General features: G+C 42.8%; 1 protein-coding gene across 6 annotated transcripts in view; it reads right to left on the reverse strand.

The window, feature by feature from the left end:
• The window catches only part of dmd (dystrophin), a 1,945,510-nt gene that overhangs the window by 616,640 nt on the left and 1,312,069 nt on the right, over positions 1-16,801 (reverse strand). For all 6 annotated transcript variants that reach the window (XM_078559857.1, XM_078559853.1, XM_078559852.1 and 3 more), the window contains exon 44: positions 4,953-5,128. In XM_078559857.1, the coding sequence (XP_078415983.1) occupies positions 4,953-5,128 (176 nt within the window). The remainder of the gene's footprint in view (positions 1-4,952; positions 5,129-16,801) is intronic.

Below are 16,801 nucleotides of genomic sequence, written 5' to 3' on the forward strand. Positions count from 1 at the left end.
TTAATTTGATTTCTTCCATTCAATCCTGTTTTATCCTCGCAGCCAGTTAGTTGTAGGGTGGCTGAGTTGTACCATTAGTGATAGAGTCGATCTGCAGACACTTCTTGGGTGAAAACATTAAGTTTAATTACAATATATACAACAGCAATGACAGGTGTGCTTTGAACTCCAACTCCATGTCTGCAATGCCTGAAGTAGCCTGCACTACTCTCCTATTGGTTACTACAGATCATATGATCATCCTTAACAAGTATTATTGAGTGTAGTAATTATGGTTTTATTTAGTATGTAATGCACCTTTAAAAATAGTACTTGTTAAAGATGATCATACGATCTGTAGTACCAATAGGAGAGTAGCGCAGGCTACTTCAGGCGGCTGTCAGTTTTTCTCTGCTGTTTCCCATGCTTTTTGAGTTTTGGCAGGATCCCCAGGATTGTGAGTTTTCTCGCTTAACTTTGCAAAACTTCGTTCTTGTTCGGAAAAAAAAAACAGCAGCGATTTCTTCTCCCTTTTCTGGGCGATTCTGCAGGTTATTTTTATTTTTTTTATTCTTAAAGGTACATTACACACTAAATAAAACCATAATTATTACACTCAGCTTCTTCAATCTATCCATGTAACTTAAGTCCCTCATCCCTGGAACAATTCTTATAAACCTTTTTTGCAGTCTCTCTCTAATTCTTTCACACCCTTCCTAAAATGTGGTTCCCAGAATTGGACACAATATTTCAGTCGAACCAGTGTTTTATAAAGGTTCACTATAATCTATTTGTTTTTGCTACTCTGCTTCTATTAAAGCCCAGGATCCCATCTGCCTTATTAACCACTTTCTCAAACTGCTCTGCCACCTTCAATTATTTGTGCACATATACACCCAATCCCTCTGCTTGTGCACCTCTATTAGAATTGTATCCTTTATTTAATATTGCTCCTCCTTGTTCCTTCCCTGCAAAATGGATCACTTCAGACTTGCTGCGCTAAATTTCATCTGCCTCTTGTCCGCCTATTCCACCAGCCTTTCTATGTCCTCTTGCAGTCTATCACTATCTTCCTCACAGTTCGCAATTCTTAAGAGTTTTGCATCATCTGCAAATTTTGGAAGTTTTATCTGCACAACCAGGTATAGGTCAATGTCATAGATCAAGAAAAGCAATGGTCCAACTACCAATCCCTGGTGAACCCCACTGAATACCTTCCTCCAGTCTGAAAAACCATCGTTCACCACTAATCTTTACTTTTGAGACTCATGTGGCACCCATGCTGCCACTGCCCCTTTTATTCTATGCGTTTTAACTTTGCTGACAATGTGGCACTTTATCAAACACTTTCTGGAAGTGCATGTGCACCACGTCCACCACATGTCGCATCTTTGGCCTAGAAACAAGTTTCCAATCAATATCAAAGCCAAATAGTTCATTCATTTGACAAGGCTGTGTCACAACCGTGCAGTTGAGATATTCTGAATTTTTAAGGAAAATTGTTAAATGTACATCCTAGTTTAAAAACAAGGTTAAGCTTTTAGCATCCTTTCAAGATGGACGTCACAACAGACAGCTGTCTCTACAGATGATTGCTTAAACAATGTTGAACTGTCTTATCTCAGAATCAGTCACCAAGAGAGTCATTAATAATTCAAGAATGCCTTGAACAACACAATTAAATTTTCTAAAGGTGTGAAAATTCATGACTCCTTTGATACCGGCAGGAAGGACTTCTTCAAAAGACTACAATTTAATTAACTTCTTTGCTTTGTGGAACAATGGCCTGTAACTTCTGCGCTCCCCAGCATCGGATTTGGAGGAGTACCCCGAAGGTGCCCTGGGGAATCCCTCTGGCAAGTTCCCAGGTAATGGTTTGCATGGCAATTGCCCAGAAATGCTAACTTTCTCTGGACAATTGCGCTGCGCTGGGAACCATCCGAAAATGTGATTTAAATCGCAAAGTTCGGATGGTTCTGCCAGGGTTATACCAATTGTTACCCAGAAAAAGTTAGAAGAATTAAAACCTCTTCTAACTTCTGAGTAACCATTGTTAAGATCCAGACTGACCCCATGGGACTCCCACAAATCCCCGACCCCAGTGACCCCTCCTCCCCCAACGGGACTCCCTCCAGCCGCCAACACCTCCACCTGTCCCCTGCCCTGAGCTCAGACCCCCCCAACCACCAACCCCTCTGACCTCGGACCCCCTAATGCACCCCCCCCACCCCCCAATGCCCACCCCCAACCTTGGAGTCCCCTCTGACCTTGGACTCTCCCCTGACCTCAGACCTCCCACGACCTCGTACTCCGCCCGACCTCGGACCCGCCCCCACCAACCTCGGACCCTTCCCCAGACCCCAGCCCCTCCCCCTCGACTCTACACACTCCCAAGCCCCCTCCCCCCCCACCCGACAACTGCCCAACCGACCCCCGGACTTTTGACCACACACCTCTCCACCTCCCCAACCAGGATGTCTGACCCTCTCCCAGACCATGGGCCCCCTCCCAACCCCTGGACCACCACTCCTCAACGCCCCCCCAACCCTCGGACCACCGATGCAGGCCCCAAGCAGCTTCGGCGAATGGGAGTGTCAATGTAACTTTCAAGACCAGTTAAGTAGGTATTTATTTCTTCTAATTTCTGTGGGCCAGCACTTCCTGATGTTAGTTAGAGGTTATGGCCCAAAGACTCATTTAAATTAACATATCAGCCATTTTTGTGTTTTGAACTGTATAAAGGAGGATGTAAGTAGCTATTCTGTATGGCAGTGTGTGAGACAATACCAACACACAGCTCTCAGCTGAACCATCCATGGGCCACATATGAGAGCTGGGGTTTTCTGCCATTGGGAATTACAGAGTAAGGCATCAAGAAAATCATCCCTGGTCTGCTGAACCAGGTAATCTTCAAGTGTCGGTACCTACAGTTTCCAGTAAGGAAAGGAGCCTTTACTCTCTCCCAGCATCTGCTCTACCTATTGTATCCATCTACAAAGAAAAACTCCGACTATTTGACATCACAAGCCCTCACAGCTTTTAAACTGAACCTCAAGTTTCAACCCCTTCACTTCGGAAAGACAGAATTCATACAACGGTCCTGCAACAATGTCTTGGAGTGGCCGATTTGAAATCTCATCTTTAAACATCTTTGTTTCTGTATTTTAGTTAATAACTTTATCACTTCTACTTAAGTAACTTTCAGCAGTAATTTTGTAATAAATGAGCTTTTATCTTGTTCAAGAATAAAGCTTTACTGCTGGGTCATTTTTAAACGGAACCACTCACAATTAAAAAGGAGGCCACATACACACACACACACAGGGCAGAATTTTCTGCCGGGCGGGCGGGCCCGACCCAATCTCCGGCGGGCGGGGAGCTGATCCACGCCGGAGAAGCGGGCCTTGCCGCCATTTTACGTGGGCGGGCCAATTAAGGCCCGCCCAGCATGACATCAACCGGGAAGCGCTATGCGCTCCCTGTGCGGGGGGGGGATTCCCCAAAAGCGAGAGTGCGCTCTTTCACGCATGCACACGAAAAAGCGCACATCTCCCTGAGGCTAAGTGCTGCCTCAGGGAGATCGCTGACAGTTTTAAAAACGTTAAAAATAGAAAAAAAATCCTTAACACGAGACGGGACGTGTTCATAAATTACACTAAAATTTTATTAAACTTTTAAAATCCCTACATGAAACGTCATCCCGCCGGTGGATGAGGTTTCATGTTTTCTCTATTTGCCGCCAGGGCTCCTGGCCTGCCCTTAAGGTTGGACGGGCAGGTCCTTTAATTGTTTCAATGATCCTGTCAATGGCCTCAATTGGCCATTGACAGGTCGGCGGGCCCGCAGCTGATTTTGCTATGCCCCCGCCTTCCTGAAAATTTAAATGGGGCAGGATGACGTCGGAGGTTCCCCCAATGTCATCCCGCGTCACTTTACGTGTCGGCGAGTGGGCCCCGCCCCCTGCTCACCGACGGCATAATTCAGCCCACAAATTATGAGCTCACGGACCACTCTGAGGAAACAGCTTCTGCATGGTCAGGACAGCTGCCTTTGCTGTTCTTGTAACTCTGACCCTTGACAAGGCTGATAATTAATAGTATTTTTTTTCCAGTCTAGAATCAATAATTAAGGAAGGTTGCCATATCATATACAAAGACTGTCAACCACATAGGTTTTTATAAGTATTTTTCTTAATATTGGCAGCTATCAATTTTAGCACTAACTTTAAAATAGCCTGGATTTTAATCTGGCTCGCGTTCAAGGCAATTGGTTTGCGGCATACAGGAATTTAACTGACAGGTGAGAGTGTGAGGCTTGGGCTATTTTAACTCCCAGACTTCATCTGCATTGCTCTGGACTCTGCCATCCAAAGCTGATACTACAGCAATATTCTCTGCAGTCACTTCTAAATGTGACCCACTAACCTAGCCACTTCCCTAATAACCTATACAAATTAGCCCCCTGAAGCTTTTTATATAATTCCCTGTTAAATAGGTGAATTGATATGGAAAGGTTCCTTCTTCATATATGATCAAACTTAAAGTAAAAACTTAAAGTAAATGGCTAATTAAAAAAACAACAAAAAAAAATTGAATGCAACAATAAAGAACCTCAATTTTCTTGCAATAATGGGTGTGGAATGTTTTTGCTAGAATGCAGAAACCCACTGGAACATCATCAAATAGACAACTGCTGGGAATCTCCTTGGTGGTTCTCTTGTTGGGCTGTCATAACTTCAGCAGAAGATTAGCTGAAATGTGACTTTCTGTCAGTTTTTCACTGAATTTACAGCAACTGAGAATTTTTGAGTAAATTCTTGGTGAATAGCCTTTCTGTGTTTCAAATATGTTGTGAGTCTAGACATTGTCATCTGTATTTTAAATGAAGACTTCACTGCAATATGGATAAAGGGAAGGTTAGTTATATGGAGAACAGCCCAACAATAAAATATGGAAGGAAAGCCGGGAGATTACCTTCTCTTTCTCTCATCCACCTGTCTGCAGATCTCCTGCCAACGTCTGGTCAGGTTGCTGAGCTTCTCCTTGAGGATGCCACCGTCGGATGTTGATGACTGTCCAATAATCTCCTCCCCAGTCACATTCAGAGATGTGACAACAGCTTGATGGCTTCCAATTCCATTCTGTAATTCCTGCAAAACAGCAGCGCAGAGAATTAAATGTTCTGGTTGTAAACCATCATGGATAAGTTCAAACAGCAATATTCTTAACACATAGCGTGATAACTTTCACCTTCACTATAAACAACAGAATTACTCTCCGTACTTCAGAAATAGATTTAAAAATGGACCATTGACAGCAGAAATCACTTCTTAAAAGGTACTGGCACAACAGGTTCTATGTATGTATTCTATGTATGAAGCTAAACATGTTCCCCTTCTGGGGCTATGCATAATTACCACCATTTTGCAAAAATACAAAAAGCACTCTGGGGAGAAGGGAGTATGATAATTAGGGATTATCATTTACCTTTAAAATTAACATTAAAATGACTATCTATTTTCATTACTGTGCAGTTTTGGAAGAAAGACGATGGGGTAAGAGACAAACATAAAAACATTCTGCATTTTTTTGAAAAGGATAGAAATTATGGACGATCCCTGCTATACAATTCTACTTACAACTGTAGTAGGTTGTGTTGGTTAACACAAAGCACAAGGCATTTTTGACAAGTAATCTCTCTTGCAATACTAAAAGCAATGATAGACAGATGGCTAAACAAAGTTCAAGTGATTACCCTTTCAAATTTCCAAATGTAAATGCTACTGTGTGGCAAATAATGACCATTAAAGCCCACTTACATTGGCTGAGAGCACACCTCTGATTCCCAGTGCTAAATTATAACTGTACTTATCAAGAAGCAAAACAAATATTGGATTAAAGTTTCACTAGGGAGCCTTTGGGTAAGAGTGTTCATTGTATCATGAGGTTTAGATTAGTAATGGAGGAGAGCAAGGAACAATCTAAAGCTGAACTTCTAAATTGGAAGATGGCTAACTTCAGTAGGACTAGGGGGATCTAACCAGGGTAAAATGGAATTAATATTGACAGGAAAAGCCGTAACTGAAGAATGGGCGATCTTTAAGGAGGAGATGTTTCACATGCAGGCTAGGTACATTCCAATAAAAGGGGAAAAGTGAAGGAAACAAAGCTGGGGCTCCTTCGATGGTGAAGGAGATACAGAATATGATGAAGCAGAAAAAAGATACATGATGCATGTCAGAGGAATTCTTCAAGTGAGAACCAGGTCACATACAATACAATAAGAGGGGAAGTGGAGAGGAAAATTGGACTGGCAAAAAGAGAACATGAAAATGGAATCATAGTTAACATAAAAGGGAACCCAAAAGCCTTCTACCAGCATGTAAGTAGGAAGTGGGTAGTAAGAGGCAGGGAGGGGCCTATTGGGGAACAAGTGGTGATATATGCTTAGACGTTCAGGGCAAGACTAGGATACTTAATGAATACTTTGTTTGAGTGTTTATTAAGAAAGATGATGATACTCACAAATGAGTATTGTGTCCAGTTCTTGTCACCACACTTTAGGAATGCTGTGAGTGTCCTTGAGAGGATGCAGAGGAGATTTACCACAATGGTTTGAAAAATGGGAGATTTCTGCTACAAGGTTAGGTTGGAGAAGTTGATGTTGTTCTCCTTAGAGCAAAGGAGGTTGATGGGAGATTTGATAGAGGTGTACAAGATTGTGACAGGTTTAGATAAAGTAGACAAAGAAAAGCTGTTCCCAATATCTGATGGGGTGCAAGGACTAGGGGAAACATATTTAAGTGTTTGAGTATGAGTTACGGGTTGCGGGGGGAATGGGATGAAGACGTTTTTTTACATAGCGAGTAGTAATGACCTGGAACTTGCTGCTTATAAGGGTGGTGGAAGCAGAAACGATTAAAGATTTCAAAAAGAAATTGGATGGGCTCTTGAGGGAAATAAACTTGAAATGGCACTGGGATAGAGTGGGGGAATGAAACTAACTAGATTGCTCGCTAAAGAGCAGGCATGGGCTTGATAAGTCAAATGGCCTCCTTCTGTGCTGCTATGACTAGGTTTGCACTGCGCATCTCAGTTTATAACCTCTGCTTTGTTTTTCTATTGGGGTGAACAATACTTGCAGAATTAGCATTGTACTTGCAGTACAAATGCAGAAAGTCTAACAGGTACACTCTCTCCCACTACCACCTTTAAATAATAAATTATCTAATGACCATAATGATAGATCTCTCAACCCAGGGGAATGATATCAAAATAGGGCTCAGCTCTACTCCAGACTTGCACAGTACAAGTGCTCTTGTAGTATCAGTGATGCTGTCCTTCAGATGAAAAGTTAAACCAGGAACATGTCCATCTCATACAGCACTTGAGATGGATGTTAAAAGTCCCATGATACTATTGAAAAGGCAGAGTTCTCAGGGTGTTCTGACTATTGGTTCTGCCTGAACCAACAATACCAAGATCATTTGCAAGATCATATCTACCACAAAATTGTTTGTCTTGATAATGATATCACATTGCAGATGATGTGTGCTAGGCAGATCAAATCCATGAGGGAAACCTGATTGCGCTATCACAACAGTTTTGCATTTTTTCATTTATTTTGAGATGCGTGCACTGAATTCAGAAGTACTATGTCCACCAAGACTTTTATAACATTTTTAAAAAAACTAAATTTATATATTTATTAACAAAAGAAAAGATTCCAAGCACATACATAGGACTCAAATTACCACTATAATAACTCCTAAAATTTGGAATTAACCTGACTCCCAGTTACACCTCCTTTAAGCCAACGGTCCAAAAATAGATTTATAGATTTTAAACAGATCTACCAAATTAATACAATATCCTGGACAGTGGAATTCCAAATGACTTTTCTCCAGGTCCAGTTTCTGTAGACAGCAGGCTTATGCACAAATGCTGGAGGCTTCATTAAGGCTACTTCACAGACTTCTGTTAGATCTCTCAATGCCTTCTCCTGACACATAGCCTCATTCTCCCTTATATATGTTTTTCTTTTAATATGTAAATTTTATTGTTTTGTAAGTCTTTGAAATTATATATCCTTCATAACATAAAAACTTCCATGTTCCCAATATTCTCATTAACCTCTATTGAAACGCAAACCTCCCTTCATCTATCTAAAAATTCAAATTCCCTTCACAGCTTACCCCAACCATGTTTGCCTACTTAGCATTTTAAAGATACTTCTACACGTTACTTCTTTTGATAACTTCAATTTGCAGTCTGCTTGGCTACAAAATGTAATTAAATCTCACACAGACAGAAAAACACAACCCCCCATAAACCTACTTTACAATAAATCACAATAATATTATGAAAATTATTATACTTTCATGGCAATAATAACTTATAGAACTTCTAAGCAACGAATTGTATGTGAAACATTCTGTGATGTTCTGGGGAGACATCGTAAAGGGGTTAGAAAAATGCATGTCCATCTTTTTTACTTAATTACCCCCACCCTCCAATCCTTCAGCCACATTTCCTCCATTACCAGAAACATCCAATAACCAAAGGAACTCATTTATATTTTCCCCTGTAATGGTCTTCCCTGAAAACTTATTTCAGAAATCTACATGATGCTTTGGCAGAAAAGATTTTTCTTCATGTCCCTTCATACGCCTAACTTCAGAGTTTTTAATTTATGTTCGGTGGATTTTTCAAATCCACCAAGGTGAACAATTTTCCCAATCAATTTTGCTAATTTCCTGTATATTCATAAAATTTCAGTTGGATCCCTTCATGGGCTCCAGGGTAGAACCTAAAGGTCAGGCTATGCAATCTTGATTACATCTCACATCTGCTTAAAGAGGCAATTGTTTTGTAAGGAAGTGTTATAAACTGTGCATACTAAGGAAATGTTATCACTATGCATACTCCTGGTTTCTCTCTTTGCCATCCATAAGCCTATTCCGGTGCTGCTGGAGTTTTCCAGTCCTCCACCCAATCCTCCCTCTCCCAGTGTCTCTGATACATTGCAGGCTATTTAATTATATAGCCTGGATGCTTCTGCATATTTAAACGAGCTCATTCTGCATTTACACTGGGGCCACAATCTCAAAGCAGCATCTATTTGGACTGTTGCCTGAAAGGGGTGTGTAGTTGGGAATCCAGTTAAGTAGAAATCTTCTGGGAATTGTTATCAGACTAAGTTCAACTCTAATCTTGTCTGTTTAAGTTTTCTTTTCTTTATGGAAGTCATGCCTCCCCTCAGTCCCAGTGATACAACAGTGGTGCATCCACTTTGAGCCATTAAAATACATGTACCTGAAGAATAAGCCATTTTGGAAAAGGGAGAGATTACATCTTGTACATATACTGAAAAGGAACTTCATAAATTCAATCCGTCTAGATCACGCGTAAGTCAATGTGACTGGAGCAGCTGGGTACATTTTACTGAAGGAGGCTGAACTAAAGCCTGAATAGGAAGTATTCATGAAGGTTCAATTTCTGTAACATCAAAGAGCAGCCTGCTTCACTCCTGTGAATGTTAATGGCAAGCTTGTTATGCCAGGCTTGCTTTGCTGCAGTACAGTCATTCTCAACGTATTTAAAAACGATGAAAGAAAATACAACTCAAATTAAGAAGTTGCTATAATGTGGCCAAATGCAGGTTCAAACCCATCACTTCCCAAATAGTGGCTTCTCGAGCACAGCAGTGCTTTTGTTGGGGTGGCAGAAGCTTTTACATATAAAAAGGAAAATACCAGCAGGAGAATCACCTCCAGTTTTGTGTCGGCCAATTTTTGAAGAAACATGGGAAAAGGACTGGTTACCTGCTGATCCTTCTTGGTAGAGATAGGATCCATCAGACAAAAACAAAAGAAGGGAACAGGAGAAATTAATAATAAGAAATCAGGGTTAAAGAGAACCAGAAAATGCCAGCAGCATCCTCACTGATTAAAGTTTTCATCAGATTCACCTGTATTTATGAAAGGAGCTCACCAGCCTCCTCTTCCTCGTGATCACCTCACACTCTTCCTCATGGTCACCTCACCCTCTCCCTCATGACCACCTCACACTCTTCCCCGTGACCACCTCACACTCTTCCATGTGACCACCTCACATTTTTCCTCGTGACCACCTCACACTCTTCCTCATGGTCACCTCACCCTCTCCCTCATGACCACCTCACACTCTTCCTCGTGATCACCTCACACTCTTCCTCGTGATCACCTCACACTCTTCCTCGTGATCACTTCACACTCTTCCTCGTGATCACCTCACATTCTTCTCGTGATCACCTCACACTCTTTCTCAAGGTTACCTCACACATCTACATTCTCAATTGTAAGTTTTAAACCCTCTGGTCATTAAATCATTTCATTCGCCAAACATATTACCAGTCTCCTGGAGTAATATATGCAGCATTCAGTTTGAGAAATACCCCTATTCAGCTTAAGACTGTAAGGTAACGGGGCATATTTTTCTCTTGGGGTTTAAGTATCTACTAGGTAAAGAACATAGTGGAAAAGCAGGCAGGGAGGTTTGATGCCCAGAACAAAGCCTACCTGATATTCCACTCATTGCATGTGTCAGCTGTGGCTCAGTTGGTAGCACACTTGTTTGAATCAAAAGGTTGTGGGCTTCAGGAGTTGAACACAAAAATCAAGATTGACATACCAGTGCAGTATTGAGGGAGTGCTGCACTGTCCGAGGTGCCATCACTTGCACGAGACACCGTCTGCACTTTCAGGTGAATATAAAAGAGCCCATGACACAATTTCAATGAAGAGCAGGGAAATTATCCCTGCTGTTTTAACCAATATTTATCCCTTAATACACGGCCAGTGAGAGAAATCATGGGCCCTGGTGCTTCTCCTGTAACCGGGCCTATTATTCCCCCCACCGCCCTCCTCCCTTAACCTTCCCCTTCACATTCTTCCAATGCCGAGAATTGAAAATCACGGTCACAGCGGGGCAAAGCAGTTTTATAAGGGTTTAGTAAAACATCTTGGCTTTTGTACACTATGGTACACTTTACAACCACGGCTTTGTCAGACAATTACACACAACTTGGTCATTGAAATTATGCAAGCAGCTCCACTTCCTTGAACCTGGCCTATGCAATATCCAGACAGCAACATCCAAAAGGCTTAAACCTCAAGCACCTCAAACAACAATCCCATGTATGAATGAGACTATCTTGAACTAACAATGACATATTCTATTGGCGCATGACTCCTGGTTTTAATTCCAAGTTTAAAAATGGTAAAACATTCCAGTAAATTAGCACCAACCTATTTACCTGCAATAATGCGCTATTTTTATCCACACATGAAAAACTTTAACAGAAAAATTACACTTTGCATTGAGAGATAACTATTTTCTAATTTTAAATTGAAACTAACCACACTTACAAGTGCCCAGCATGGAACATATAATAGGAAAGCAAGATGCTGGAAATCTGAAATATAAACAGAAAATGCTAGAAATGCTCAGCAGGGCAGGCAACATCTGTGGAGACAGAAACAGAGTCGGTGCTTCAGGTCTACATGGTTTGAGAATTGGTTAGCAGACAGGAAACAGACAGTAGGAATAAATGGGTCTTTTTTGGAATGACAGGTAGTGACTAGTAGGGTACCGCAGGGATTAGTGCTTAGGCTCCAGCTATTCACAATATATCAATGATTTGGATGAGGGAACCAAATGTAATATTTCCAAGTTTGCTGACGATACAAAACTAGGTGGGAATGTGAGTGGTGAGGCTAGTTAGACAAGTTGAGTGAATGGGCAAATGTATGGCAGATGCAGTATAACATGGGTAAGTGTAAAGTTACCCACTTTGGTAGGAAAAACATAATGGCAGAGTATTATTTAAATGGTGATAGATTGGGAAATGTTGATGTACAAAGGGACCTGTTTTCTTGTATACCAAGCACTGAAAGCAAGCATGCAGGTGCAGCAAGCAGCTAAGAGAGCAAATGGTATGTTAGCCTTCATTGCAAGAGGATTTGAGTACAGGAGCAAGGATCTCTTACTGCAGCTATACAGGGCCCTGGTGAGACCACACTTGGAGTATTGTGTGCAGTTTTGGTCTCCTTACCTAAGAAAGGGTATACTTGCCATAGGGGGAGTGCAACCAAGGTTCATCAGACTGACTCCTGGGATGGCAGGATTGTGGTATGAGGAGAGATCAGGCCAACTAGGCCTTTATTCACTGGAATTTAGAAAAAATGAGAGGGGATATCAAGTGGATGCAAGGATGATGTTTCCTCTGGCTGGAGGTGTCAAGAACAAGGGGTCACAATCTCAGGATATGGGGTAGGAGAAACTTCTTCACTCAGAGGATGGTCAACCTGTAGAATTCTCTACCACAGAGGGCTGTGGAGGCCAAGTCACTGAATATATTTAAGAGGGGAAATAGATAGGTTTCTAGGGTAAAAGCAAAACACTGTGGATGCTGGAAATCTGAAATAAAAACAGAAAATGTTGGAAGAGCTCAGCACGTCCAACAGATCTGCGGAGAAAGAAACAGTTGACAGCCCGGGTCTGTATGACCCAAGAGCTGAGGGCCATACAGATTCGAAACATCAACTTTGTTTCTCTTTCTACAGATGCTGTCAGACCTGCTGAGGTTTTCTAGCATTTTCTGTTTTTATTTCAGATTTCCAGCATCCACAGTATTTTGCTTTTACCCTCTCTCTATCTATCTCACACATGCACACTTTCTCTCTCTCTGTCACACACACACTTTCTCTCTCTCACACGCACACTTTCTTTCTATCTCACACGCACATTTTCTCTCTCTCTATCTCACCCGCACACTTTCTCTCTCTCTCTATCTCGCACACGCACTTTCTCTCTCTCTCTATCTCACACATACACTTTCTCTCTCTCTCTCACACACTTTCTCTCTCTCTCACACACGCACTTTCTCTCTCTATCTCGCACACGCACTTTCTCTCTCTATCTCGCACACGCACTGTCTCTCTCTATCTCGCACACGCACTGTCTCTCTCTATCTCGCACACGCACTGTCTCTCTATCTCGCACACGCACTGTCTCTCTCTCTCTATCTCGCACACGCACTGTCTCTCTCTCTCTATCTCGCACATGCACTGTCTCTCTCTATCTCGCACACGCACTGTCTCTCTCTCTCTATCTCACACATACACTCTCCATCTCACAAACTCCCACTCTCCCTCACAAATACCTGACACACATGCTCACTCTCTCTCTCACACACACACTCACTCTCTCTCACACTCGCTCACTCTCTCTCACACACACTCATTCTCTCACATACACACGCTCACTCTCTCACATATACGTGCTCACTCTCTCACACACACGCTTACCCACTCTCTCTCTCACACACATGCCCACTCTCTCACACGCACGCTCACTCGCTCTCTCACACACATGCTCACTCTCTCTCACACTCTCACTCTCTCTTACACACACGCTCACTCTCACATACACACGCTCACTCTCACATACACACGCTCACTCTCTCACATACACACGCTCACTCTCTCTCGCACACATGCTCACACTCTCACACACACACACCCACTCTCTCACACATATGCTCACTTTCTCACATACACACACTCACTCTCTCACACACACACACTCACACTCTCCCCCACTCCCTCTCACACACCGGCTCACTCCCTGTCACACACACACTCTCTCACACACACACTCGCTCCCTCTCTCTCACACACTCACTCCCTCTCTCTCACACACTCGCTCCCTCTCTCTCACACACTCACTCCCTCTCTCTCATACACTCGCTCCCTCTCTCTCACACACGCTCACTCTCTCTCACACACGCTCACTCTCTCTCACACACGCTCACTCTCTCTCACACACACGCTCACTCTCTCTCACACACACGCTCCCTTTCTCTCACACAAGCTCACCCTCTCCCTCTTTCTCTCACACACTCACTCTCTCTCTCACACACACACTCTCACACACACACACTCTCACACTCACTCCCTCTCTCTCACACACTTGCTCCCTCTTTCTCACACATTCGCTCCCTCTCTCTCACACATTCGCTCCCTCTCTCTCACACATTCGCTCCCTCTCTCTCACACATTCGCTCCCTCTCTCTCACACATTCGCTCCCTCTCTCTCACACACACGCTCACTCTCTCTCTCAAACTCACACACACTCTTTCACACACACCACTCTCTCACTAACTCTCTCACCCACACTCACTCACACTCTCTCTTTCACATGCACATTCACTCATTCTCACACACACACTCTCTCTCCCATACACACTCTCTCTCATACGCACACATTCTCATTCACTCCCTCACACACACTAATTCATTCTCTCACAAGCACACACCCTCATTCACTCTCTCACACGCACCCTCATTCACTCTCTCACACACCCTCATTCACTCTCTCACACACCCTCATTCACTCTCTCACACACCCTCATTCACTCTCTCACACACACCCTCATTCACTATCTCACACACACCCTCATTCACACTCTCTCACATGCTCATTCACTCTCTCACACACACACCCTCACTCTCTCTCACACACATACCCTCACTCTCACATACACACTCTCACTCTCTCTAATATAAATATAAAAGATGCTGGAAAAACTCAGCAGGTCTGACAGCATCTGTGGAGAGAGAAACACAGTTAACTTTTCAAGTCTGTATGGCCTTTCTTCAGAGTTGAGTGTTCAAATGCTCCCTCTCTCTCCCTCTCACTTTCTCCACCATCTCTCTCTGTCACTCATTCACCTGCTTCCTCTCTGTCTTGTGATTTCCTCACTCATTTACTTGCAGCCTGTTCTCCTACTGGGCAATGTCAGGGCCATTGGCTGTTTTTCCCTGTATGTGGAAAGACCCACATCATCATTTGCTCTGGCGGGTAACAGTGACTTGACTGGGTTCAGCCTGTCACAAACTGATGGACTGGGGTTCCCAACCCTCCCAGAATGACCCAGAGTTTCCGGAATCAGGGAGTTCCTCCCCATACACTCTCTCCAAAAGCCCAGAAGGTTAGTGGTATAAGCTTCTTGCCAAACTGCATTACAAATTTCCAAATTTGCACCTCTAAGGTGACAGCACCTGACCATCGCCACAGGTAGTTGGAACCATGTGGAGTACAGACTCCCTGGGCGGGGGGTGGGGGAACAATGGCCATATTTCAGAGTTGGATGTGGGTACGTCTGTCAACCATCTGTGCAGAGGGAGCAGTGTTGCTGGTAAAGCAAAAGCTTGCTATACACAAATTAGCTGCCACGTTTTCAAAATTACAACAATGACTACACGAGGTGCCAATCAAGCGGGCTGTTTTGTCCTGGATGGTGTCAAGCTTTTTGAGTGTGTTGGAAGCTGCACTCATCCAGCCAAATGGGGAGTATTCCATCACACTCCTGACTTGTGCTTTGTAGATGGTGGACAGGCTTTGGCGAGTCAGGAGGTGAATTACTCACTGCAGGATTCCCAGCCTCTGACCTGCTCTTGTAGCCACAGTATTTATATTGCTAATCCAGTTCAGTTTCTGGTCAATGGTAACCCCCAGATTGATATGGGGGATTCAGTGATGGTACGGCCATTCAATGCCAAGGAAGATAGTTACATTCTCTCTTGTTGGAGGCAGTCATTGCCTGGCACTTGTGTGGCACGATGACACTTTCCATCACTTTGCTGATGATTGAGAGTAGAGTGATGGGGTGGTAATTGCCGGGTTGGATTTTCCTGCTTTTTGAAGACAGGATATACCTGTGCAGTTTTCCACATTGCCAGTTTGATGCCAATGTTGTAGCCATATGGGAGCCGCTTGGCTAGGGGCAAGGCAAGTTCTGGAGCACAAGTCTTCGGTACTATTGCTGGAATGTTATCAGGGTCCATAGCCTTTACTATAGATTTTATATATCAATATAAAATAGTATGGCGTAGCTCATGGTGGGAAAGTGGATGGTTTTCAATGTGATCATTAGTCATTCATGAAGGTACCCAGTCAATATGAAACTGTTATCAACAAAACTCTAGGTCACTAGATTATAAATTTAGATGGTAGAGCACTCGAACTCTGCATGGTATTTGAATTATCATTTGTACTTTGGGAAATCAGCCTTTCAAAATGTGCAATGTAGCGACTGCCCAGGATTAATCTAGGATTTACGCACAATAAGTTCTAAAGAGACAACTCGCAAACTGAATTTATCTTCATTACATGAAGAACATTACGAGATGTGATCCAACATTTTTCAACAGGAATTGAGAGAGCTGATGAGGAATGCATTACCTAGCTGCAAGCAGATAACTTAGGTTGGGTGCAAGTATGAAAATAACAAACAAGTAAAACCAGAGACTAGAAGAGAACTTTGCTTACAGATGCTTTAGAATAGATTCCCAGCTGAAGCAGTTAATTTAGTGCCAATTAATAACTACCAACTGATTTGAAGGAGGTTGAGGAAAAAAACATCATGCTTTATATAATGCCTTTCACAACCTCAGGGTGCCCCAAAGTACTTCAAGGCCAATTAAATATTTCAGAAGTAGAAGTCATTATTGTACTGAATGGAAACACAGGAGCTAACTTTGTACATAGCAAGATTCCACAAACAGGAATGAGATAAATAACAAGATAATCTTTTTAAAAATAATTTTGATTAAGGGTAACTGTTGGCCATGACAACAGAAGGATATCCTTGCTCTTCTTTGAATAGTGCCATAGAATCTTCTACCTCAATCATTGAAACAGGAAAGAGGTACCTTTATTCAATACCACATTCAAAAGACAGTACCATTGACTATGCAGCACTCCTTGGTGTTATGCT

The sequence above is a fragment of the Cetorhinus maximus genome, chromosome 16 (genome assembly GCF_964194155.1).
Source record: "Cetorhinus maximus chromosome 16, sCetMax3.hap1.1, whole genome shotgun sequence".
Taxonomy (NCBI): Eukaryota; Metazoa; Chordata; class Chondrichthyes; order Lamniformes; family Cetorhinidae; genus Cetorhinus; species Cetorhinus maximus.